This window comes from Natrix helvetica (genome assembly GCF_964273705.1).
Source record: "Natrix helvetica genome assembly, chromosome: 5".
In the NCBI taxonomy this organism is placed as follows: Eukaryota; Metazoa; Chordata; class Lepidosauria; order Squamata; family Natricidae; genus Natrix; species Natrix helvetica.
Genome location: NC_138551.1, coordinates 36,421,125 through 36,447,984, shown reverse-complemented (window position 1 = coordinate 36,447,984; position 26,860 = coordinate 36,421,125). Strand labels below are relative to the sequence as shown.

General features: G+C 37.4%; 2 protein-coding genes across 3 annotated transcripts in view; both read right to left on the bottom strand.

Moving 5' to 3' along the window:
* Positions 1 to 1,373: 1,373 nt before the first annotated feature.
* AP1S3 (adaptor related protein complex 1 subunit sigma 3) lies at positions 1,374 to 19,554 on the bottom strand. 2 transcript variants are annotated; one of them, XM_081956394.1, is made up of 5 exons: positions 19,270 to 19,554; positions 7,829 to 8,007; positions 5,966 to 6,074; positions 3,654 to 3,791; positions 1,374 to 1,789 (listed from the first exon to the last, which is right to left on the bottom strand). In XM_081956394.1, exons 1-5 carry the CDS (start codon positions 19,534 to 19,536, stop codon positions 1,754 to 1,756), a joined length of 729 nt encoding a protein of 242 aa, XP_081812520.1. In that variant the 5' UTR covers positions 19,537 to 19,554; the 3' UTR covers positions 1,374 to 1,753. The 2 variants fall into 2 exon arrangements, with proteins under 2 accessions (XP_081812520.1, XP_081812521.1); XM_081956395.1 differs by lacking the exon at positions 19,270 to 19,554 and adding an exon at positions 19,008 to 19,119 and having other exon boundaries at positions 1,379 to 1,789.
* Positions 19,555 to 23,228: 3,674 nt separating this feature from the next.
* The window catches only part of WDFY1 (WD repeat and FYVE domain containing 1), a 35,983-nt gene continuing 32,351 nt past the window's right edge, over positions 23,229 to 26,860 (bottom strand). Inside the window, exon 12 of the mRNA XM_081956385.1 lies at positions 23,229 to 25,552. Within this exon, the coding sequence (XP_081812511.1) occupies positions 25,493 to 25,552 (60 nt within the window). The 3' untranslated portion in view covers positions 23,229 to 25,492. The remainder of the gene's footprint in view (positions 25,553 to 26,860) is intronic.

Sequence of the window (26,860 nt, the reverse complement as noted above, 5' to 3'; positions counted from 1 at the left end):
ACGCATACACAGAGACACACATGCACACACAATACATACACCAGGACACCTTTTAAAAGGCATTTTGCCTCAGAGCACACATTTCTAAATGGACCGAATCCTAAAACACAGAGTTTTATGTGCCTCTTGAGGCATTTTTCTTAGCTAAAAAGCATCAATGTGAAAAATATGTGGAATCACTGCCTTCTCATCCCGGGAGTAGTTGAATAGATGCAGATCAAATCTGTTTGCTTTGAAATACTAACTGAAGTTATTCTCCAGAAATTCTGCAACCATACCCTACTGCCCTCTGACTCTGTTGTTATTCTTTTTTGTTATTGATTTATCTTTATCTGTCCTCTCCCAAAAAAAAAACCAATTGAAAGACAAAACAGAAATGCAGAACATCCTTTTCTGCTGAAACCTTCATCCTGTTTTCTCTCTCTCCCTCCTTCCCTCCCTCTCCCTCCCTCCCCCCTCTTTCTCTGATCAGATGTTGCTAGTGGCATTAGTAGGGATTTATCATTTAATTTAATTTTTTGCATAACCTCAGTCTCCTATGTTTTTCTTTTCTCAAATTATTTCTCATAATTAGAGGACTGTCACCTTTAAAAATGAATCTTAGTAAACAGTTCTTACATCATGTGCATGACTGCATACCTACAGAAGAGCTCCTCATGTGCTCAAGAATTTTTTAACAATTTCTTCAGTTTTGTATTTCCTAGGCTTTCGCCATCAGAATCTGATGATAATTTGAGAGGCGTTGCTTTTCACTCTTCATTGTCCAGGGTTGAAGGGAGAGGTTCTTGGAAAATGTTTCTTTGTTTGTTTGTTTTGTTAACTTTATATGCCACCCATCTCTTCAGACTATACTACTTGGTACACTCCAGCTAATTTGATTACAGTATTCAAAGGAGTTCAATCTGACTGGTAGTTATATTCCATGACAACTTTTTATCATGGGAAACCTTAGAAAAATGGATCCTCTAATAAGATGACATCCCCATCCCTCCCAAATCTATAAAAGGCCCTGATGCAGTAAATTGACTAATAACTCAAGGAAGCCTCTAGCCATTGTCCAACTGCACTTATATGTTTGTAGGTCTACAGCTGTAAGGATAAAATTCAGCCATTTCAATTTATTGCTTCACTGAAGAAGCTCAAAGCCAGGATAAAAATTATCTAAATTGGGATATAATTTCTCTCTTTCAGCTTGCAGAAATGCTGATTAAGGAATGCTTGGCAAAAATTTGTATTCAATCTTGTAAGAAATTGATTTACCCCAACACAAAGGACTATAATGTATTAAATTATCTACAGTCCAGGACACTTGCTGTCAAAACAAGTTAAAAATTAAATCTACCAACACCATATGTTTTGTAAAAGTATTATTATTAATATAGAAGAAATGATCACATAACAATTTTGTTTTTACAAAATTATATTGAATTGATCAGAAACTGGTCCAGTCATAAATATATCCTTCAAAGATTCTAGTATCAATTTCTTAGAAGTAAAAAAATTGATAGTAAGAGTTCCCATAAAACTTTCAATCTAGACAGCCAAGAAAGATTAAATTAAAATAAACTCATGTGAAGTATAATATATATGTGCTGCGATACTGACAGCATGTGGCTGACCTTCATCTTGACAGTTGCATAGATAACATATCACTTTTAGAACTTTGGGAAATGTGTATTTTAAACAAAATCTGGCACTTAAGAGATGTTATGCCATGTTACATGGTCCCTTTAGCTGGTTCTGTAGTTTTGATTTAAAAGGCAGGCTTGCTCATATATTCTTCCATTGTCTGCAACAAAGAATAGTCAAGAAAAAAACTTCAGTTATCAGAAGTTACACATATAATTCATAATGTAAGAACAATAAACCATTCAAAACCAGATAACTGAAACTAATTTGCTAAGCTAAAAAAATCACATTATTAATAGACTCATTCTGTTATCACTATCTTAATCCTCTCTAGTCTAATTCTGAATGTGAAAATTATTCACTTTCAGTACAAAAATAAAATAAGTAGTTTTGAAATCATGAATCTTACGAACATGAAACATTTTGTTAATAAAATCCATAATATTTCAATCAAATAATTCTAATGTTTTCTTTCACCAACTATGCTTGAGTTAAATACATGTCCATCTTCTAGCAAAAATTAAAAAATAATTAAAAATAATGAATAAATTAAACACACACAAAAAAAACCTGTTCAAAAGGCACACTTGATGAACATTAGGTCTTTTTCTGATGTCAGTTTTCTATGTTTCTATGCAGCCTGGCAATTTAAGTTTTTTTTAAACACTGAGAGTCCCAAGATACAATTTTGTCTCTGGATTAAAAATGGATTATCAGGGTATTTAGCATTTAGTCAACAAAATTTGTTTGTTCTGACCTGGTTTGATCTGGGTTCGTTTTAGAAGCGTTTAGTAATTTTCTACCACAACAAAGTCATTCCCAATACTATTTTTTTTAAAAATTCTAGCATTACTTGTGCACAAATCAGCCTCAATGGTGTGATTGTGTCCCATTGAGACTAATTTTACTATGTTACTTATTCAGCTGAACAAATGAGAAGATTGTTTCACACATTATACCTTGCTTTTCCATAACATTATAGGTACATGCTATTAGGAATAAGTAGGGTATCTAAGTATTAAGTTATACAGCTGATAGTAATTATAATTATCATGTTGGAAAAAAAATAGTCCTACCTCTCTTTAACAGATTGGAAAAAATAGTCCTGCCTCTTTTAAATCCCTTTTTACTCAATTCTGGGCATGAAAGCAAGTATTTGAAAACACTAGATAAATTAAAGAGTAGGCAATGCATTTTAGTGTTTGAACTGACCATTAGGCACCCATTACAGAATTGTGTATGTGTGTTTTGTACATTCCATATTGACACATATAATTGGCCTTTCTATAATCAATCAAGCACTTGTAGAACTTTTATTATTATTATTTGATTTTCTTGATTATCTAGCTGGCAACAGCAATAATTCTCTTATTCCTTAGGCTTTTCTAAAGCCAGTCAAATATCTGGCATCTCTGCTTGCATATAGGGCTGTCATCTGTTTTGGATGATCCAAAGCATTATTTTTCTAGCATGTATAATTAAGTATATTGTGTGAATATTTGCTCATTCTATGAAGCCTTTTCTGTTTAGTATTGATATGCAGTCTCACTTCTTCTAATCCTCCAGCCACTAGGTCTTTCTCCTGATTAGCTGGCCTTTGGTTAGAAATTTTATAGATTCTTCTGTTGCTTGCCATATTTCTATGGATATTTCATCAACTCCTATAACCTTCAAACTTGATAATAAATAACTGACCTAACTTCGAGTATTAGTGGTTTTTATAAATGTAGAGGATATCTTGTGGAGGCTGACACTTATAGTGTACAGACTTTCAGAATACAATTTCCACCTTTGTTTGATCTTCTTTGAATTAATTCTCACCACCCATTGGCATTTTTAGCATACCAAAATTCAAAGCTGGAACCTCCTTCTGAGTTAGGAAAACTTTTGAAAGACTATTCTTATTTTTCCATAGGTTTTTTGTTTTGTTTTCAGCTTTACTGTTGTAATAATAAGTAGGACAATAATATTCTTTTAAAAGGAGAGAAAATGAGGGATTTGTTTTCTTCTGTCTTCTGCCTTACCTCTTGTAACATATCACCATCTTCTATGGCTTTCACCGCAGATTTTTTGGATGTCTCTTGAACTTCCCCACCCAGTAGAAATTCATCAAGTATAAAATATGCTTTCTCAAAATTGAAAATAATATCCAGTTCACATACCTGTTAAGGATTAGAGAAATAAATATTTAGAGTCAATATCCTCCACTGAATATGTTAAATCAACTTACCAGTTTGCTACCAGTTTGCAAATGTCAGTGTGCATGCTTCCGCACATACGCAGGACCTTCACCACATGCGCAGAATGTCAAAAAAGGGACATAATGACATCCGGGTGGGTGGGCGGAGCATCCTGCCACTGCCACTACTGGTATACCCGAACCAGATAGAACCGGCTGAATTTCACCATTGCTCAGATCCATCAAAACCCTGTTTTGTTTATAAATGCATTTCTAGGAATCCAGGGAACAAATTTAATTTTACATATAAAATTAAATGTACCCTGGTGGTTTCAAGTTGAAATAATTTGGGACTTTGTGACATTTCAAGATCATTCTATGTCCCTAACTGTGGAGAGACTGCAATCCTTTTCACACTTTTCTACAGTTGGGTTTTATCAAAAGCCATCTAAAGGATATGCACTGCCTATTATGTCTGTCTTTTTATAGACAAGCTGACCTTTCTTCAAATTCATTCATGGGTACTGTAATATGCTGGCATAATAAACCAAATGAAAAGGAAACATATTATGCAATGTATTTGTTTTAGCATGAATTGGAAGTGTATACAGAAATTAATTTCTGGAGGGAAAGACAGCGCTTTAAACGAGTTAGCCCTTCAATATTCTGACATTATATATTGAATGTTTATAGAGAAGAACATTGCATTAAGAACTGAGGTGCACAGAATAATCACCTGTGTAAATGAGCAGTTCTGCCTTATCAAGGAAAAAGATATGACACAATATATTTCCAGATACACAAGAAGGTTGATAAGAAGTGGTGTTCTTTTGAAGCCTTGGTTACATTGTCTTCCATAATGCTGTTACAGTGTGAAACTATTGGCTGTACAATATGCTATCAAAAGCTTTAATTTTTATGACAGCTGATTAGTCCACTGGCAATATACTATAAAATCACATCATTTTCTAAGATAGAAATACGAGGAAAGTCTTCACTTAGACTTCATCTTCTCCATAATATTTTAACATTCTTCCAGCAATAAAAAATGGAGAAGCCAGGTATATGAAACTGTCTTAGAAGATAAACCAATAACTAATATTTAATAATTATCTATATGTTTTTCTGCAGATATTTGCTAGCAAGATGTTTACCAGCTGTATTGTGAACTAGTTGAAGTTCCTAAATAATTTTTAAGTTGCCTCAGAAATTACACATTCCAATAGTCTAGTCTTAAGAGCATGAAAAATTATTGCAACCAGGTACAGTATTCTCTTACTAGGCAGGAAGGCTTATGAATTTCAGTTGGTCAAATATACTCCATACTACTGACATTATAAAACCTTGGGTTAAAAAAAGTTCACATATAATCCCTCAAGGAACAAATGATTGTCCATTAATTTTTACTTGATTTATATAGATTTTATGTGAGATATCATTTTGCTATACTGTCCTAACCAGTGAACAACTAATAAGTCTTAGAAATATGTAATTAAAATATAATAAATTGCAAATTAGCTAAACTATCTCTCCAAATAGACAGATTGTGCACCAGAAGTATTTGTATCTTGTCAAAACTCAGAATTAAAACAATTTCAAAGTACTCAGTGTTTCTATGTCTCCATACCTAAAGGTAAAAGGTAAAGGTTCCCCTGTGCACATTCTTCTTTCAAAGTTGAAGAGCCAGCACTGTCAGAAGACATCTCCGTGGTCATTTGGCCGACATGACTAAACGCTTAAGGCACACGGAACTCTGTTACCTTCCCACCAATGTGGTCCCTATTTTTCTACTTGCATTTTTACATGCTTTCAAACTGCTAGGTTGGCAGAAGCTGGGACAAGTAATGGGAGCTTACTCGGTTACACAGCACTATGGATTCGAACTGCTGAACTGCCGACCTTCTGATCAACAGGTCAGCATCTTAGACACTGAGTCACCGTGTCCCTGCCTGCATAGCTACTTTCCACTAAAGAAAAAAAAAATCATACCATGACTGGATTCACTTACAGGCTTGTGGAATAAATCCTGATTGGTTAGATTTTAGCTACATTTTAAATCACAAACCACCATTTGCAAAGAACAATCATGTTAAACTTGTTATCAGAATAGATGCGAAGAAAGTTATTTATGGAGCAAGAATAAAGAAATAAGCTTACATTGCCAAAATATCTGTCCAATAGCTCTACGTAACGATGGACAACTTCTAGGGTCAGGAGTTCATTATCTTCTTCTTCTACTGCACAACAGAAATACAAACTAGCATACCTAAATTATAAAATGAGGAGAAATAAACATGACCATTAGTATATATTATCAGTTCTGTTCTTTCTTCAATTTGGCTTGCACAGTACATCATACAATAATTTGTCTTAAAAGTACCCTGAAGAGTGTTTATCGGTGATTATGAAAACAAGAGGTGTCATATCAGTTATGTAGATATGAAGTAAGTTTAGAACTCAGCACAATAATCTGTCATAAAATCTCACCTTTTTCTCTAAGGTCTGAGGTATACCAACCTATTTTTTTTTACTTTTTAACATACCTCCATATATCTTAATGCTTTATGAATATCAGTCCCAAATAATATTTTAAATATTTTCATATTGGTATAGTTTTTAGGTAAACAATTTACTTCATTAAAAGAAAGGGCAATTATCTCTTTAAAAAAAAAATCCCACATTCATATCCCAGTACGCTTTTATCCAGCTCTTTCAAGGTCATGATGAAAATGTACATGCTGTTTTCTGACCTTGAATAAATGGACTGCTCTAAAGTAAGTTAGAGCAATCCATGTTTCTCGATGTCATATAATATATGTGGGTATATGCATAATTTTCTATGTATATATTTATTTATTTATTTTGTCATGTTGATGTAATGTTGATGTACTGTTGGACTAGAAGACCTCCAAGGTCCCTTCCAACTCTACTATTGTATTATTGTATTGTACTGTATATTAGTGGTGGAGACCCTTTGAGAGCTGTATGCAATGAAATTACATTTTAAGTATGCCAATTAGTCTACATTCAAAGTGACAATAAAGTTATTCTAAGTCTAAATATCTTCCTGATTAGCCCAGAGTTTGCTCTTGAGTATTCCCTGGGCAGCTCCAGAACGCCCTGAGATTTTATCGCACACGTTTAACAGCAGAATTTACTAGGAAAGTACAAATTAAAAACCATGAAATAATAGCAGAGATAATAGACATATAAGACAGAGGTGTTATTCAGCCAGTTCTGAGAAGTTCTAGAGAACCGGTAGCGGAAATTTTGAATAGTTCAGAGAACTGGCAGAGAGGCTGATCATCCCAGATGATCTTCTTTTGTTGATTTGAACAGGAGAACAGAGCTGGAAAGCAGGTTAGTGAAGTGGGGAGAGAATGGGGATTTTGCAACATCCTTCCGCTGCCATGCCCACAAATCCACACCCACAAAGCCACACCATTCCTACAAAGCCACGCCCACAGAACTGGTATTAAAATCCCACTATTGATATAAGAGAGAAACTGTCACACATAAAAGCCCTTGAATGATTGTGAAAGCCAATATTTTTCATCCTATCAGCAAGGGTTAAGGTTAGAAAAAAAAACTGTCTGCTGGCCAGGTCAGTGTTCTTCAGTCTCAGCAACTTCAGCTCCCAGAATTCCCCAGCCAGCTCTTCAACCAGAGTTGAAGTCCATGCATCTTAAATATGTTGTTGTTGAGAAACACTGTACAAGGTTGTTTGGGTATTGTCACTGACTTGAAAATGTTATCCAACCCTTCCTTCAGCTAACAGGAGTCCCTGAAGGTCGATTTTTCTTCAGTATGCTGATACAATTCCTTTAACTTTTCTCTTTCCACAAGAAACAATAAATTTTTAAAGAAGATGAAACTGAACTCATGTGGTTGTTCTTCAGCCTAGTGAATTGCTATTTATCAGCACTCCAGCCTTGACTTACAGAGCATGTACTTCCCTTTTTATCACACATGGAAATGACCTGCAGTATATAAAAAGTTGATTTATAAAACTTCCCACACCTTTTGTAAACAAGCTTGAGATCTTTCCAGTCAACAAAGCTGCTCATTTTTTGATTTCGAGCCAGAATAATCTGCACAATTTCTCGGGTGATTTTTTTCTTTTCCTTTTCAGGAAGTGTAATAAACCATTTCTGAAGTCTTAATTTCCCTTGTCGGCTGAACAGCAGGATAAAATGTATCTAGAATAGAAAAAAAAAGTTGCTTATAGGGACACAAGTGTAGAAAGTGCCACAAGTTTTTCTTTTCTTCTAAAGTCAGCTTGTTACCAGGGCAGATATATCCATGGAGAATCTTGCTTGTTACTAATCAAAAGTGTAAAAAAAAAGGGGGGGTACATTTTGCTACTTACCTTCTTTTCCCTGGCATGAAAGTCTTCAAATATCTATAGCTTCAACATCTACAATTTCTATCTGAGATGGTCAGCCCTTTTACTGCCGCTATGACCTTTGAAAAAAGAACTGAGCTTCCAAAGAAAAACGATGGAAGGAATGACAGCACAACACTTGAGTGTGTATTATCATAACATCGATGTGCAAATATGCAGTAAAGGCAAAGCATCAACAATCAAATTAAACAAAAATATATACAAAATATCAGACCTAAAGCAAGTACAAAACACATTTTACCTATGTTTTAATTCTAAACGAATTTAGTTTCTGTGAACTTTAACCAAATCCAACTAGCAGTCTTCAACATTTGAATAAAACAAAGATGTAACCAGTGATGTGCGGTGAGGTTTATGGCTGGTGAGGCTGGTGACATCATCAGCGCGAGCTGCGGTCCCCTTCATGTTGACTCAGGAAGGCGGAGAATGGGACAACATGTGCAGGAGGCTGAAGCTAACTCAGCCTCCTGCACACGTGGTCCCATTCCCCTCCTTCCTGACTCCTGAGTCAACATGAAGGGGACCACAGAGCGCGCTCCGCGGGACCATGGCTCATGCTCCGCGGTCCCCTTCATGTTGACTCAGGAAAGCGGGGAATGGGACCACATGTGCAGGAGGGAGGTTGAGGCTAGAGGAGCCTCCTGCACACATGGTTCCATTCCCAGCCCATGTGTGCAGAAGGCTCCTCAGCGCCTTTTCCCTTTTTTTATTTTCATGATGAGAGCGGTGAGGCTCTGCCTCCCCTGCCTCTCCTGACCGCACGTCCCTGGATGTAACCTAGTAGCAGGGTTTGTGTTTGCTCATTTACTTTTGGTTGTTTCCACTTTTGAGTCACATAGAAAACCTTTCAAAAGATCTTTTTAATTTTCTAGCATTTTCTGCCATAAATTGGAGCTCTGCCATGACAATGAATTCGTATCAAATAACCCCATTGAAAAACACACACACACCAATGCAATGTAAACTACTGACTGCTAATACATTTTGCTAGTTCCAATGAACCCTTTGCTAACTTTGCAAACTCAATATTTTAAAATTTGTAGGTCTATCATTCATCACCTAGGTAAACTATTAAAAACCACAAGTTTGGGGGTTCAAGAGGGTCTGAACATCATTTCATTCTTCACGAGATGAAGAATGTTATTTCTATCATTAATATTAGAACACCTTCCCTTAAATCTGTTTTTTTAAATGATGCCTGCCATTATACTGTAATGTGAAAAATTCTTCCAATTTATTTGAATTCCCATTTCAATCCCCCTGTCTCCAACTAGTTGGTAACCCTATAAGCAGATTGCCCAATTGCAAGCTTATAATTATAAAACCTTTTTGATTCAGTGGCTGAGCTTCAGTTCACCCAATATCTTTCACAACTTCATGAAAACAGTTCTTGCCACTCCAAGTTTAGCACCCTAGTCACTAAGTTTTATGTATTTTATATTTATAGAGTAGAAATGTTGAGTTATAAATAATTATTTAATACATAGGTGGATCCAACTACATTGAAAAATGACAAAATTAGAGCCAGTCCTTGAATCATGGAACCAAAGAATTAATTAGGATAGCTATGTATTGATTTGGCCTTCTAAAGGCCAAATCAATACCAGATCCTGAAGATGAAACTCAAATGGCCACCTAACAAGAAGGAAGGATTCACTGGGGAAGAGCCTATACCTGGGAAAGATTGAGGGCAAAAGAAGAAGGGAAGACAGAGAATGAGGTGACTGGATGGAGTCACCAAAGCAGTAGGCATGAGCTTAAATACAGGGGAAACTCGAAAAATTAGAATATTGTGCAAAAGTTCATTTATTTCAGTAATGCAACTTAAAAGGTGAAACTAATATATGAGATAAAACTCATTACATGCCAAGCAAGATAGTTCAAGCTGTGATTTGTCATAATTGTGATGATTATGGCGTACAGCTCATGAAAACCCCAAATTCACAATCTCCAAAAATTAGAATATTACATGTAATCAATAAAACAAGGATTGTACATAGAACAATATCGGACCTCTGAAAAGTATAAGCATGCATATGTACTCAGTACTTGGTTTGGGGCCCCTTTGCAGCAATTACTGCCTCAATGTGGCGTGGCATGGAAGCTATCAGCCTATGGCACTGTTGAGGTGTTATAGAAGACCAGGATGCTTCAATAGCGGCCTTCAGCTCTTCTGCATTGTTCGGTCTCATGTCTCTCTTTCTCTTGGCAATGCTCAATAGATTCTCTATGGAGTTCAGGTCAGGGGAGTTTGCTTGCCAATCAAGCACAGTAATCCCACGGTCATTGAACCAGGTTTTGGTGCTTTTGGCAGTGTGGGCAGCTGGAAAATGAAGTCAGCATCCCCATAAAGCTCGTCTGTGGAAGGAAGCATGAAGTGCTCCAAAATCTCCTGGTAGACAGCTGCATTGACCCTGGTCTTAATGAAGCACAGTAGTCCAAAGTCTTGTTGCTCAGTGGTCCAAAGTCCTCTTTTCTGATGAGAGCAACTTTTGCCAAAAGCACTAAACCTGGTTCAATGACAGTGGGATTACTGTGCTTGATTGGCCTCTCCATTCTTCCTTCATACTCTGGGTCCTTGGTTTCCAAATGAGATGCAAAAGTTGATCTCATCAGAAAAGAAGACTTTGGACACTGAGCAACAGGACTTTGGACCACTGTGCTTCATTAAGACCAGGGTCAATGCAGCTGTCTACCAGGAGATTTTGGAGCACTTCATGCTTCCTTCCACAGACGAGCTTTATGGGGATGCTGACTTCATTTTCCAGCTGCCCACACTGCCAAAAGCACCAAAACCTGGTTCAATGACCGTGGGATTACTGTGCTTGATTGGCAAGCAAACTCCCCTGACCTGAACCCATAGAGAATCTATTGGGCATTGCCAAGAGAAAGATAAGAAACGTGAGACCGAACAATGCAGAAGAGCTGAAGGCCGCTATTGAAGCATCCTGGTCTTCCATAACACATCAGCAGTGCCACAGGCTGATAGCTTCCATGCCATGCCACATTGAGGCAGTAATTGCTGCAAAAGGGGCCCAAACCAAGTACTGAATACATATGCATGCTTATACTTTTCAGAGGTCCGATATTGTACTATGTACAATCCTTGTTTTATTGAGTGCATGTAATATTCTAATTTTCGGAGATGGTGGATTTGGGGTTTTCATGAGCTGTACACCATAATCATCACAATTATGACAAATCACAGCTTGAACTATCTTGCTTTGCATGTAATGAGTCTTATCTCATATATTAGTTTCACCTTTTAAATTGCATTACTGAAATAAATGAACTTTTGCACGATATTCTAATTTTTTGAGTTTCACCTGTAGACTCCAGAGAATGGTAGAAGACAGGAAGGCCTGGAGGAATGTTGTCCATGGGGTCATGATGGGTCAGACATGACTGCAACTAACAACAAGAATGCATTGATTTATTAGAAGTTTTTCCAAATGTGCAGATTACTTTAATTCTAATTTTTCTTTCCCCTTGACATAGGTGAAGCTGAAAAGATGAAGATATCATTTATGGATTCAGTAATAATTTGGATCTATAAATTGATGATGAATCTCAATGGGATAAACTATTGACTCATAATTTCCAGATATTGAAATTGAATCATTACCAGACATCAGTGCTATGAAACAGCAAGAGCTGATTAAGCTAGTGCTTGATCCAGTTTGTCTGTTAGTAGCCAGAAGTGCCTTTCACCAGTTATGACTGGTTTGAGGTATATGTGATTTGGGTTAAGATACCTGATGTAATTAGTGCTTCCTCAAGTACATTCCCAACTTTATTATTACAGAATACTGTTCTTATGGATGTCTCTGAAAATGACCTGGGGCTTTCAACCAAGTCAAAATGTAGGTATTAGATGGTTAGCAGATACAGACAGGTGAATTTACACTAATGCTGAGATCACTTATTTGGTTTCAGGCTAATTCAAAATGGTAGCTTTAACCCTGAAAATATTAACTAGATAGCACCAAAGGATGTTTTTCTATGTATCAGACCCAGAAATATCCTAATTCTGCTAGGGAGACCCTTTTCAAACATTTTAGTGTTTAGCAAGGGAAGAAAACTTTATCTGCCCTGGTGCTAGATAATTTTTGTTTCTATCATTATTTTTATGGATGACTTTGTCTCCATATTTTATTTATGTATTTATTTTTCAAGTTATAGAAACTTCTTTCCCTAACCTATGGATCCTTTAAATAATGTGAGTTCAATTGCCAGATAATTAGCATGACAATTGCTAAGAATTCTAGAAACTGAAATCCACATACTTGAAAGATGTATGTATGAAAGCTTATATATCATTTAGAACATATTAATTCTTCAGATTTCTAGATACTTTCAAGTCTGTCTTTAGGACACCGCCCCATTATTTTAGAATTAAAAAACATATATATATTTAAAAATAATTTAACAACAGCAACAATAACATTCATATTTCACATATACTGATCTTATATTTTCACAAGGGACAATTGACAAAAAATGAAGAATTGGAATCAGCAAATCTGTTTTCAAGAACTGACCTGTATTCCCTCCAACTGTTGCTAGGATTCTTTCCCTATGCCTATTAAGCCAATTAAAAATAGAGGAAGTATCATCTGAATTTAACCTGTGGCTTAGAACAATTCTTCCTATCTTGTTTTTTTTTTTTTTAGCATTTACTAGGTGAGCATAAAATGTAACTAAATGAGATTTTTTATCAATAAACAAGTAAAACTTTAATAATTTTATCCTTGCCTTGTGTTCTGGGCCTCTATTTACTGGTTTTTATATAACAAGGTGTGTTATTGGTTTAAGTAGTGAGTCATTTTAGGGCTCTTCCATTTCAACAAGACTTCACAGTACCTGAGTGATAATATTGTTCAGTTTGTATATATCAAGGGTCAATATGAAAGTTCAAAGATGTAATTGGAGAGCAGACTGTGCCTTTCTCTCTGTGTCTTTCTATGACAATGACATAATCAAGAGAGAGAATGTAACCCTCTGATCGATTGATTTGGGCTCTTGTACCTCAATGAGGTTTCTGGCCAACAGATTTGGGTTATCAGCATTGAAAGAGAACTGATTATGGGCAACATTTTGATGCCATATGTAGATAAAAGAAAAGACACAATTAATGCTATAATAGCTATAATAAAACTATAACTATAATAGCTTTTAAAAGTAGATTTTCTTTTTCCCCTCCCAGTCACTACATACTTCATAGCTCTTTTTAATCATTTTTAAAAGAAGAAAAAATTGGTATAATTGTTCTGTTTGGTGACAGATAAGATCCTATTTGTTTTATGCTCTGATAAAAATAGCTCATAATGTTGAGATGCCCCTTGTTTGGAAAAAGGCCACATGACAAAAAGAAAAGCATGTGTTATATTGCTCATTTGTGTGGTAAGTACTATCAATTGAGTTGGGGCACAAATGAAATTTCATTTTCCGTCGTGTGGCTATCAGTGAAATTCAATTTACAAAATGCAGCTGATATACCAAACCTTCATTTAAATATAAAGGATGTAATGAAGGTGGCTGGCTTCATGTCAATCCAGTTTTTAAAATGTTTGTACCATCCTTGTTGTTTAAATTCAAGTTTGCCAAGCTTCTGTTTTTCGGTGTCAATTGTAGCCAATATTTTGAATTATAATGAAGACTTTTGAGTTAGATGCAACTGAAAACAAGAATTTAAACTACCTTGAAAGTAAAGGAGGGGGGATAAGAAAGAAAACCACCAATTTAATGAAACCATAATTGACACAAAGATGAATATTAATTTATGATAAGTTTAACTGAAGAGGATTCATTTTGGTAAAAAAAAAATCTGCTTTTTCTAAAATAGAACAGAATATTGTATCTACTGGCCTTATTATTTTTACAAAAGCGAACGAAAAAGCATTCATGGCAAACAAGAATTGCATGATTACCAAGAACTACAGAATCAGAATGGAGTTGATATGCCTTCTTCAAAGTATTTTTCCTAGTAAGAAATGCTGGATACATCACAATTTCTGAGGGACAAAGAATTCAGCTGGTTATATCAGCAGGACATGTGTCATAAACAATAACCCTTTCTTTGATTGGCTTCTTTCAAACTCTTCAAGGGTTCTTGTGCAGATTAGAAGAAGATAACAAGGAACAGAGAAGGGGAGGGACATAATACACGACTCAGCCTCATTCTCTCTATCCATTCTAGTTAGAGATCTCTTCCTTCTATTAGAAGATTATCCTACCAGTAACTCGGTTTCTCTGTACAGAAAATAAAAAGGAATGTGACTATTTGATTTTACGTTGACCTTTCTCTAGCCTTCTGAATTACTGAATTACTCACAAGGCTTTCAAAGAGTTCAGATTCAGTTCAAAATTGTTTTCAATTTTGAGTCTGAAAACAATGGAATCTCTTCAAAGGACCCCAGTTCAATTTGTGTTTCTTTGTACAAAGCAGGTTTAGTTAATAATTCAAGCTGTGATACCAGGAAACAAGATAAAAGTATATCATATGCAAAGTACAGCAAATTACACATAGAAGGTACAAATTTGGGTTCATAAATGTATGAAAAAGAATTGACAGAAGTATGAGTGAAGGAAAGAAAAACGAACAGAGAGAAAAATTTCTATCTTTAATGAAACTATCTTTCATTAAATAATTCATTTTAAAAAGATAGGTTCGCTAATAAAATATTAAGTATTAAAAGTTTTTAAGGAAAGAGCCTTAAACAAAAGCAACCCCAGCATCAAAGAAGAGGAAGGACCATACTGTTGATAAGACTAATGCCTAGGAAAGGAAACAATAACTTTTCTGCAAACATATGTTCTGATAGATGGATAGAAAACTTTTGGTGGGGACAACAAGAGAAAGAATTCAGATAATCAGCTGTTTCATATGATAAATGGGGTCAAATAATTGAAGACACAAATCTAGGGATTTCTTTTGCTGGATTATTACATCTAGGAGCATCAAGCCTTGCTGTTTTATTCAGCTAGCATTGTGCTGTTCTCTTACCCACAAATATGGCATGCTGTTTATTCTGTTAGCCTTCTACAGAGATTATATGTTCCCTGGAGTTAAGGACTTTGAAATCTAGTCAATTTGAATTTATTTTAATAATCAAAAGGCAGACTGTGATATGCAAAAGGAGAAATAACATGCCTCATAGCCTGTGGTGAATCAAAATATTTTCTTTCTCCAGCCTTCCCCTGAAATTCTGTATTCCAAAATGTTTTGCTTTCAAATTATAACACGCTTTGAAGAAATGATCCTTTCCAGAAGTGTTAACTTGCAACCATAATCTTTCCAATATCCCCCAAAGCATGTTGTCGCCCGTCATATCAGAAGGGGATCAGGCTGAGGAAAATCGCTATGGGTTTCAATTGGGAGAGAAAGCAGACACTTTCAGGCAGAGCTTGGCCAGTTCCTGATTAAAAGAAAAAGCTAGTCTACAGGGTTTTATCTGATTCATCAAGACAACTCTTATGTTCTTAGTTTAGAAGGAAAAACACTTAATAGATGAAAATATTTGCCTAGGTGCCAGATGCTATGTGTGACACTAATAAATAAATCTAAGTAAATCCTAAATCAGCAGTTCTCTTTCTTAAAAACACATTCTCACACATATAATTAGAACTGAAAAATTGGCTCTGGTAAAACTGCTTTTTCCCCCTCAGATTTAATTGCCACACTGAAAAAATCAGCAAGCTGGTTGGGCAGGCCTCTCTCTGGATCCAGAATGGGTGGCTCCTATTCACAGCTTTTACTGTTCATTGGAAATAACCAAAACACTTTTGACAGATATCCTTTGAACAATGTGTAAGTGCCATTCATTTCTTCCCAAGCTTTAAATCAGAGTAATGTTTTGTTCAACTCATTTATGTTTGTGCATATAACTTTCAGATACGTTTTTTGTCCTCCTCCCCCAAAAATGACCAAAGAAGAATAAAATTATTAAGCTAGGCAGAAAATGAAATTTGAAGAGCAAAATATGAAATGAGGGAAGAGCTTACAGCCCCTGTATCTTTTCCTAGGCTCTTGTGTTTGTTCTTCACAACTGCTGTAACATCTCAGAAAAAGACAGAGTTGGGCTTTTTACTTATATAAAGTATATGAACCCTACTGTATGTAACCAGTTCAATACAAAAAGGGCAAATAAAAACATTTACAACATCCAAATCAAAGGTCAATCAAAATCCATCATTTCCTGTCCTTGAGGCAACCCCGCTGCAATTGAGTAGACTTAGTTGAAGAGTTGAACTAAATTTAATCAAGAGTTGGACTAAGAGCTGAGACCATTGATCAGAGTTGAGTTTAGAATGTAGTCAACCATCCTAATCATTTGGTCACCTCATCATTTGCTCAACATTCCTTTTTTCCCCTTCTCTCTCCTTGGCTGCTTCCATACTTAGTCATACCAACTTTCCCGTCCCCATTCTGGGGAAGCAAAATGAACCTTTGCTTTACTATTACCAAACAAACATCATAAAATCAGTTAAGGAAGTATAAATTCCTGGACTTCTTCATATATTAATTCCATAACACAAAACTCTAGCAAAAGTATAGAATGAACAGGAGAACTATGTCAAGGCAAGCCTTACTTGCTTGGGGGGGGAAAAAGGCCTCCTCCCCTTGTGGTAGGGTCAGAGCTGACATTATAAGGGCATTGTGAGTATCTCAAACCATTGCTTATTGACATTCTTCTCTTCACAAGTGGATGATAGCATCAAGTTCAGCCCCCAACTCAGTGCAGAATCCATTACAGCCTATATGTCAGATGATCAAACAATCTGTATTCACAAATTTCCAATGAAGAAAAACTAGCACAATCTGTAACAGTCTATTCCACTAACCAAGAGCTTGTAAGTCAAGTAATCTGTAGCCTGAATATACTTCCTTGTATCATTGATTCTGGTTCTGTCCACTGGGTCAATAGAAAATAAATCCCATGCTGTCTTCCAAATGACAGTCCTTCACATAGCTGAAAACTATTATCTTTCTTTGGGTATCTCTTCTATATGTTAAACATTTCTATAAACTGTTTTTTATACAAAGCTTGGTTTTCATATGAATCACCATTGTGATACTACTTTTCTAAATTTGCTCCAATTTATAATTGTTCTTTTTATTTTTATTTATATTCCACCTTTATTTTTCCAAACTTAAGGCAATGTTAAGGCTAAGGCAAGTCCTAAATTCAGAGTTTCTTGCTTTCTAGCCTGGTGCCTTAACCACTAGACTAAACTTATTTGTAACTAGAGCAGGACTCAGTATTCCAAGTAGGATCTAATTATGGAAGAGTAGAGTTGGGGCAGTTACTTCCCATGACGTGAACATTAGGTCTTGCAAATTTACCTTAAAGTGTCATTTGCCTTTGTAGCATCTATTTCACCCTAGTGGTACACGTTGAACTTGTGATCAACAAGAATCAGACTCTTTTCACATAAATTGCTGCGAAATCTCCCCATCTTTTACTTTTGCCTATCCAGCTGCAGAAGTTTATGTTTCTCAACTAAGTTCCCACTTATTTATTTCAGCACACTTGTCTAGGTTTTTTTGTTTCTCTCCTCTTAATTATTAACCATCCTACCTTTAAGTCTCCTTAGCATTTATTTAGCTTCCTCATCCAAGGGACTGATAAAAAATGTAACAAGGCACAAGACAGAGCTCTGTGGAACCCCACAACTAAGAGGATCATTCTTAGAGTGTGGTCATTCAGCCAACTGCAAATCTTCTAACAATAGTGTCATTTGGTTCTAACTTTACCATTTTTTGAAAGAGAGCCATACTATTTGAAAGTCTTGGTATATTATGTCTGCAGCATATCAATCATCTATTATACTAGCAACTTTCTCAAAGGAAGAGATAAATTTAGTTTGAATGACATCAAAAACAGAGTTGGGTTGGGTTCACAGTATACAGTGAACCACAGACAATGATGTTTTTTTAGCCTAGTCGTGAACCCCGCCACAACCTTGTAACAGGTATTTTTTACATTCTTGATTTCCCCCCTCCCTAATGCTAGAGCTGATGAATGACTTAGCTAAATACCTGCTCATCACTTGCTGACTCAAAGTAGAGTTAATCTTTCCCATACCTACTGTACTTCTAAACTTTTGATGTCTTTTTCCTTTGCTATATAACTTTCATAATCTGCAACCAACTCACCAACCAATCCACCAATTCTGGCTTTGTGCCATGAATGATACAGCTCAGCCAACCCAGCTAACTTAATATAGTATGATTTAGCTTAAAATGTACTGAGTAAATACTGCCAGTGGTAAATTTAAGAAATTAAAACAAACGAGGTCGGCTACGAGTCCATTTCCCACCCACCACCCACCCCCATCTTCCAGCCTGATGTTGACTAAGCAACAGGCAAAGAGAGACTTTTCAAAGATAAGCGACTTTTGCCCCGTCCTTCTCTTCTATTGATTTTTGCTGCAGGGCGCAGAATGGGAATTGAATTAACCTTCGCGCTACGAAGAAGCAGGAACAGGAAGGGCAATGAAAAGCAATCGGAGGGGTCAATGGGAGAATCAAGTTCCCTAAAATGTGCCTTATTCCTCCCATGCGATCCATCGCTACCCGAGCCCAGCGAGCCCACTCGAACGGAACAGCCCCTGGAACTTGCTGAGTTTGCGGGACGTTAGAGGTAAGCCTCGAGCCATACCCGCCCGCCGCTCCGTTCGGAAGGTTGCGGCTTCACCTGACTTCAACAGGTGAGATCCTTCCTCTGTCCTCAGAGCTCCTGCGCAGGTTCTCCTCCCTCCCTCTCCCGCCAGTCGCTTCCCACCACTCACCATGGCTGCCGCAGACCCGCAGACCCGGAGGTTCGTTCCCCCCCGCCCGCCCGATGCGGGTCTCCCCCCTCCCCCCGGCGCCACAGGTGAATTTCCAGTCGCTCGCTCTGCTTTCCCATCATGCCCTAAACTGAAAGTTCTTGACTCCTCCTCCCCCCCCCCGCCCGCCCGGCCTCCCGTGTAACTCGGGCAACCGCCCCACGGGCACTTCGGGGGCACACGGGAGAGGGCGCTCTCCCCGATTGGCGAATGGAAAATTTACGAGCGACGCCTGCCTGCCACCGTTCGCAAGCCGAGTTCCCCCCCCCAAAAGAATCCCAAAGTGCCCGTGGGGCCGGTTTTCACTTTCTCTCTCTCGGGGCGCTGTGCAGCGGAACGTAAATGTAAGGACGTCCTCGGACCGGAGGAACTTATAGGCTCCAGGGCGTGGATAAGCCTTGGAAGAGAGAAATGCAGGTGCAAGTACCTTGCGGACGACTGACCAGCTCCAGACATTGGGAAGATGTATTTTCCTAATAGGAATGCACATTTGCTTTAACGTTTAAAGGCTGATACCTGAGTTTCTTGTTGGTAGTTTGTTTATTTTTTATTTTATTTATTTAGTTTGTCACTCATGTCACAAGATAACAGGAATAAGAATAAACATGAATAAGAACACAGGAAATGGGTTCAAATAAATGGAAGCAGTAGGACAGGGACTCCGCTTATGCACACCCCTACTGACCTCTTAGGAATTGGGTGAGGACAACAGTAGACAGTTTAAGGCAGGGGTGTCCAAACTTGGCAACTTTAAGACTTGTGGACTTCAACTCCCAGAATTCCCCAGCCAGCTCTGCTGCCAAGTTTGGACACCCCTGGTTTAAGGTTAAAATTATGGGGGTTTGAGAATGTAACAAGAGTCAGGTAGAGCATTCCAGGCATTGACCACTCTGTTGCTGAAGTCGTATTTTCTGCAATTGAGTTTGGTGAGGTTTACCTTGAGTTTACTTACCTACACGGGTTCTAGCTTCATAAAAGAGCTGGGTGAATTCCTGGAGGCAATGGGGATCAACGGCTATTTGATTGTAGGGCTTTGTGAATGTTTCTGAAGGTAATCTGCTGGACTAGTGGGCGTCCTTGTGCTGTTGGCTGGCCATATCACAGCAGACTTTGATCCTGGTGGGACAAGGGCTCAATCCAGCAATATAGGTTATAGGCAAAAAAGTTAGGAAGGCAAATTCCAGAGATGGGAACTTTTTTTTTTTAAAGGGGAGATGAATATTTCTGGAAGCAGGTTCAGAGAAAAAAAGGGGGGCACATAACTGGGAAATTTCTACATGCAATACTACAAATGTTTGGGTTATTTCAAAAGTCCAGATTTTGCCAATAAAAAATTATAATATATTATGGACACTTGAATATTGTTGGTTTAAATCTGAAATTTAATTATTAAATGATAGGAGTAAGGAATCTAGCAATTACAATTACAAGCAGTTACAATCAGGGTTGGTATTCAGCAGCTTCTGACCAGTTCTCGAGAACTGGTAGCGGAAATTTTGAGTAGTTTGGAAGAACTGGCAAATACCACTTCTGGCTGGCTCTGCCCCACCTATTCGCTGCCTCCTGAGTCTCAGCTGATCCGGAGGAAATTGAGATTTTACAGTATCCTTTGCCTGCCATACCCACCAAGCCATGCCCACCAAGCCACACCCACAGAACCAGTAGTAAAAAAATTTGAACCCCACCACTGATTACAATTCTTGTAATCCATTGATGATTACCTCTACTGGCTGAAGTGACAGAAACTGAAATATATTTATATTTTATTTTGTGAGGATAAACATATATTTTGTGAGGATAAACATCCCAAATGAATGACTATATTAGATTTATTACTGTTGCGATTGGGAGTCCAGTTACAGTGGTATTCTAAAAACATATTACCAAATGCAAGAAGGTCTGTTATGACTCTATGTAACATAAAAAGTCAGTGGTTCGCCAGTTCAGTTTGTGTGTGGTCATAGCACAATCCTTCTGATAAGTGCAAAATAGCAACTATATTTTATTTGGGTTTATGCCATGTGGCCAAGCCTGTTAAGGTAAAAGGCTTTGCTTTAAATTAAATGTTATGCTTTTAAAGCCATGCCTCAAACTGGTCATAAATCCAGATATTCTAGTTGAACTGGATTTCCTTCTTGAAAGTGTTCTTTTTCATTCCTTTCATTTTAAAAATAGCTGAAACTATACCGCATTACTAAGCAACCTTTTGGCTGGTGGGCATGTTTGAAACTTTGAGAGGTTAAACAAAATAGCTGCTACTTAATACAAAGCACACAAGCTTGTAAGATTACTCCATTTCACAGAATATGCACAGCTATCTTAGCTTATCTCCCCACCCCTCTCTGCATACTTTTCAGTTAGTTGCACCCATTTTGAGACAAAGCATGGAATTTCAACCACCAGTTTTATTTTTGTTTTAGAATGCCTGTGATTACTCGGGGGCCCAAATTCATTCTGAAAAATAAAAAGGAGCTGGTGCTTTCTGGCAGGCAAATTTTCTGTTTACTTAGACTCATAATCAAATAGTTGAAGGGGGGAGGGTCATTCAGTCTATAAATTCCAACCACTCCTTACATACCATGTAGTAATCTAAAAGGAAGTATCTATTAAGGAACTGCACCTAATGGAGGAAATGCTTTGCTTCTATCCTGAAACAAAAATCATAGCTGGAGATTCTGCTGTTTTTAGTCTGTTTGGTTAGTTTTGAGTTTGGCAGAATTCAAACCTGGAATGTTATAGGTTTGGAATGGGAAAAACAATCTTGCCATGGATAGTTTGGAGTTCCCTCAACATCTCCCAGTGAAGCATCCCATTACTTTCCCTCCCATCTTCCCAATGTCTTACTTGTTCTCAGCTGTCATCACTGTCCAAGCTCCAGCAGGACAACTCCCATGAATCTACCCACATCTTCCGAAAGCCTTCTCTTTCCGCCCTGTCCTTGTTGTTGTTACTTGGGAAGCCGTGTCCAACCCATCGCGACCCCATGAACAATGTTCCTCCAGGCTTTCCTATCCTCTATCATCCTCTGGAGTCCATTTAAGCTCATGCCTACTGCTTCAGTGACTCCATCCAGCCACCTCATTCTCTGTTGCCCCTCCTTCTTTTGCCCTCAATCTTTCCCAGCATTAGGCTCTTCTCCAGTGAGTCCTTCCTTCTCATTAGGTGGCCAAAGTACTTGAGTTTCATCTTTAAGATCTGGCCTTCTAAAGCAGTCAGGGTTGATCTATTTTAGGACTGACCGGTTTGATCGCCTTGCAGTCTAAGGGACTAGCAGGATAGTGGCCCTGTCCTTGGTCACTATCAAAGACCCAGTAGACCTTACCCTCTGAACAGCTGCCCTGATCTACCCAGGGGCTTCCCCTCAGTCACTTATATTCTTTACATTTTTCCCTTTCTTCTCCTCAAACCCTTTTTATCTGGAAGAAAATAGTCCCATTTAATTCCAAAACAAATGAAAATGCTTGTTTCGATTTGTACAAAAACTTCCACCTACTGCTATTCAGCTGTCCATTTAGAGAATGAGTCAGTTTAAATTAGGATGAATCCAGTCTAAAGCACAGGACTGCATATGGTCTCACAAAGCCTGAGGGGGACTTCTGACAACTCCTCCAAAGTTCTTGTAAAATCAGATTAGGGTAGATAGGAAAACTGTGAAAGGTATGATAAAAACAGGAATGAAGAACTATTGTGAATTCCCTGTTTGAGGGAATATCCTCTAGCTGCCTTGTCTCTGGTTGGTAATCTTATAAATCTAACAAATATTTATTATAATGGTTGTGTGCTTCTAGACTTGTCACATTTCAATTTGCATGTCTTCCAAGTTCTCCTTTGTGGCTGCAATTTATTATGTCTCCTATAGATTTTTCTTCCTCATCAGCTCCTTTTTTTCATTGTTATATGGAACCACCAGCATACATATACTAGCTATTCCTATTGCCTAGCATGGAAGTATTCCAGATGTCAGCCAATAGCTTGAAGGGCTTGATTTCTGCCATTGCTTAATTATACAGCTTTCAAGTCTCATCCAAATTCCAGAGTAACACAAGTTCCTTAAATTAGGAAGTTTTTACAATTTCTGAATTTCTTCAGTTATTTTTTTCCATTACTCATTCGCTAGAACACATGATGCACATACTGTACAGTGAAAAGTCTCCAATGTTGCTTCTAAATAAAGAAGCAAACTTTACAGGAAATATTTTTTATTATATAATAGTCAAACCTTTTTTTTCATTTTTTAAGACAAAAAAGAGAACAACGGACAGTAATAAGTTTCTCAGATAATGAAAGATACAATGTTTCACAAGAATACGGTCATCAGACAAAAATACATTAGTCCTTCTGGTTCCCCCATAAAGAAAGGATTGGGGGGGGGGGGAGAGAAACATAGTAAATAAGTCAAATCTGAATAATTGCACACTTAAAGTACAGGACCAATTTTGTTACCATGTACAACATGATTCTTATTCTATTCTTATTCTTAAATGCACAAAAGCATTTTATTTCCAAAGCAAGCAGTAGAGTTTTTACAGGTCTATATATCAGAAGAACCTCAACATTGGATATAGAAACAATATAGTGTTTTGCCAACATTTCTTTGTCTATCTATTTGAGCCATCCACTTTAATATTAATAATATTTGCTATCTACCCTATATCAAACCAGGAAAAATATTCCTCAGTCCTGGAACAAATTTGGCAAAACGATGATGGATCATTTTGAGTGGACCTGCCAAATCTTTCAAGGTATTTTTGTGCAATTTGTACAGTAAGTGAAAACAGTAGGTGGCCTTCTCTATGTAGAAATATTGACACCTGAGAATATTGTTCTCTGGCAACACCAGGTTATCCCACGTTTAAGGGATATTAAGAGGGTTGGGGAGGAAAACTACAAATGTTTTTGTGTAAGGTGATGCTTTTCTTAACCCAGATGTATGTTTCATTGTAGGTAGGGACACTGAAGTGAAATTATTAATTCTGGTTTAACTCAAACAAGTTAAACTTCTCCTTTTTATACAATATAATAAGGCAGGTAAGTAAATACTGTAACCACACTAACAAAAACATTTTTTTAATGCTTTACCTTATTTGTATAGTGATATTGCTGAAATGTTTGGTTCTTCCTTTCTTTTTTATCTCTCTTCCTCCCTGATAATTAGTTTCATATAAGAGGTTTACGAGCAATAATTCCATAACAATGGCATTGATTATACCCACCTTATGACTTTTCAACACTGATCCCTCAGGTTATATAATTCACTCAGGTTATATAATTCCCTTCCTCATATGTATTGCTCTAAGGAAGACTTTTTTTTTCAAGGATTCTTTGAGGTTTACATTTTAACATGATGGTATAGCTTCATGATTAATTTAAAACAACTTTCCTTGAGAAAGATGGAAAGGCAATTTTTCTTCACTTACTTTTAAATATCCCCTAAAAGAAGTATCTGATTACACTATTTGCATACAAAAAAAATTGTTTTAATTGGAAGGCAGATTGAACAGTTTATCTGTGCAGCATTTTGAAATGAATGTTTCCCATGGGTTTTAATTAGCAATTATTTAACTTCATTGATGTTGATGATTCTACATCAGATTTTATAAAGCTACGGTTAGTCACACAATTTAACCTTCAACATGAAAAAGCAGCAACCTGAAATTTCTGCTTTTTGGAACTGCCTTTAGAGAAACTTGATACCTGTACATCACAAATTGGGCTTCTGTTCAACAAACCTTTACTATCCATTTCACCAAGTCTCAACTGTACCATTTTACTACATACAAAAATTATGATTCCAATCTCTCATTTCGCTTCAGCCATTATTTAAACCACTTTTAGTGTTTTGCCAAGGATCTACACACCCCCTCCTCAGTAGACAGTTTAAAACTGGAACAACATTAAATGTAACAGAGAAACAAAACAGTCCAAAACACTCCTATTGCAACGCTGCTGGGGAAAAAAAAATTTCCCCTTCTGCTGGCAAAGTTATATTCAAAGTCTTCGAGCCATTACTCACAGTGACTATTCATAAGACAAAACTAGTCTACAGGGACAGTTTACAAAGAATACGTTACTGCTATTTTGAACATGTTTTGTTGTCACTACAGTATACTGTACTCATTTTAACCCTTAGCCACAGTACAATGTCATTTCAGCAGAGAAAGCACACTGAATGCTACAAGTAAATCAAGCTATGAGTGGTCTTCCTAGGCCGGATATTTTGTTGTGATGTAAATCTTCCTATTGTTCATTCCACAGGCCATCAACTTGTACCTGGTACCTTCCATCATTCTTCGTAAGCTCTAAACAAGGATTCTGTCCCACAAAACAAAAATGTCCATCTTAGGAAAATGATATTCTCAAAGTCAAGCAGCCGGCATGTGTGGCAGGGATATGAAAAGGAATATATCCATTTGATGCATACAGTATACTATTCTGAAAAACGCAGATCAACGGGAAGTATATCCAGTTGCAAGGCTACAACCGATTACTGGTGTCAGGTCCCAAATCTGAAAAATGAGATACAAAAAAGACACATGATCCACATCCTGAAGAAGCATTTTTAAAATTTCTAAATGTTAATGATATATTTGCAGGGTGATAGCTACATTATGTAAGTGTAGTCAAGACAACTTTGCCACTTCAAAACTTTAAATCTTATTTTCTCTCATATGTAGACTTCTAGAAGGGAGTCAAGGTAGAATAAAATAGGAAATAGAACATTTCAGCAAATATGCAACATGCAATGTACAGTGGGGCAAAAAGTATTTAGTCAGCCACCAATTGTGCAAGTTCTCCCACTTAAAAAGATGAGAGAGGCCTGTAATTGGCATCATAGGTAGACCTCAACTATGAGAGACAAAATGAGAAAACAAATCCAGACAATCACATTGGCTGATTTGGAAAGAATTTATTTGCAAATTATGGTGGAAAATAAGTATTTGGTCAATATCAAAAGTTCCTCGCAATACTTTGTTATATGTCCTTTGTTGGCAATGACAGAGGTCAAACGTTTCGTGTGAGTCTTCACAAGGTTGGCACACACTGTTGCTGGTATGTTGACCCATTCCTCCATGCAGATCTCCTCTAGAGCAGTGATGTTTTGGGGCTGTCGCTGGGCAACATGGACTTTCAACTCCCTCCAAAGATTTTCTATGGGGTTGAGATCTGGAGACTGGCTAGGCCACTCCAGGACCTTGAAATGCTTCTTACGAAGCCACTCCTTCATTGCCCGGGTGGTATGTTTGGGATCATTGTTATGTTGAAAGACCCAGCCATGTTTCATCTTCAATGCCCTTGCTGATGGAAGGAGGTTTGCACTCAAAATCTCACAATACATGGCCCCATTTATTCTGTCCTGTACACAGATCAGTCGTCCTGGTCCCTTTGCAGAGAAACAGCCCCAAAGCATGATGTTGCCACCCCCATGCTTCACAATAGGTATGGTGTGCTTTGGATGCAACTCAGCATTCTCTCTCCTCCAAACACGACGAGTTGTGTTTCTACCAAACAGTTCTATTTTGGTTTCATCTGATCATATGACATTCTCCCAATCCTCTTCTGGATCATCCAAACGCTCTCTAGCAAACTTCAGACGGGCCCGGACATGTACTGGCTTAAGCAGGGAGACACGTCTGGCACTGCAGGATCTGAGTCCCTGGCGACATAGTGTGTTACTGATGGTAGCCTTTGTTACGTTGGTCCCAGCTCTCTGCAGGTCATTCACTAGGTCCCCCCGTGTGGTCCTGGGATTTTTGCTCATCGTTCTTGTGATCATTTTGACCCCACAGGGTGAGATCTTGCGTGGAGCCCCAGAT

Coding starts and splice junctions, on each gene's coding strand:
- AP1S3 (XM_081956394.1), bottom strand. CDS start 19,536: ATGTGCATTCCTATTAGGAAAATACATCTTCCCAATGTCTGGAGCTGG. Junction 8,008..19,269: donor GTGGCAGGCAGGCGTCGCTC/GTAAATTTTCCA, acceptor TTTCTATTCTAG/ATACATTTTATCCTGCTGTT. Junction 1,790..3,653: donor ATGGTGATATGTTACAAGAG/GTAAGGCAGAAG, acceptor TCTTTGTTGCAG/ACAATGGAAGAATATATGAG.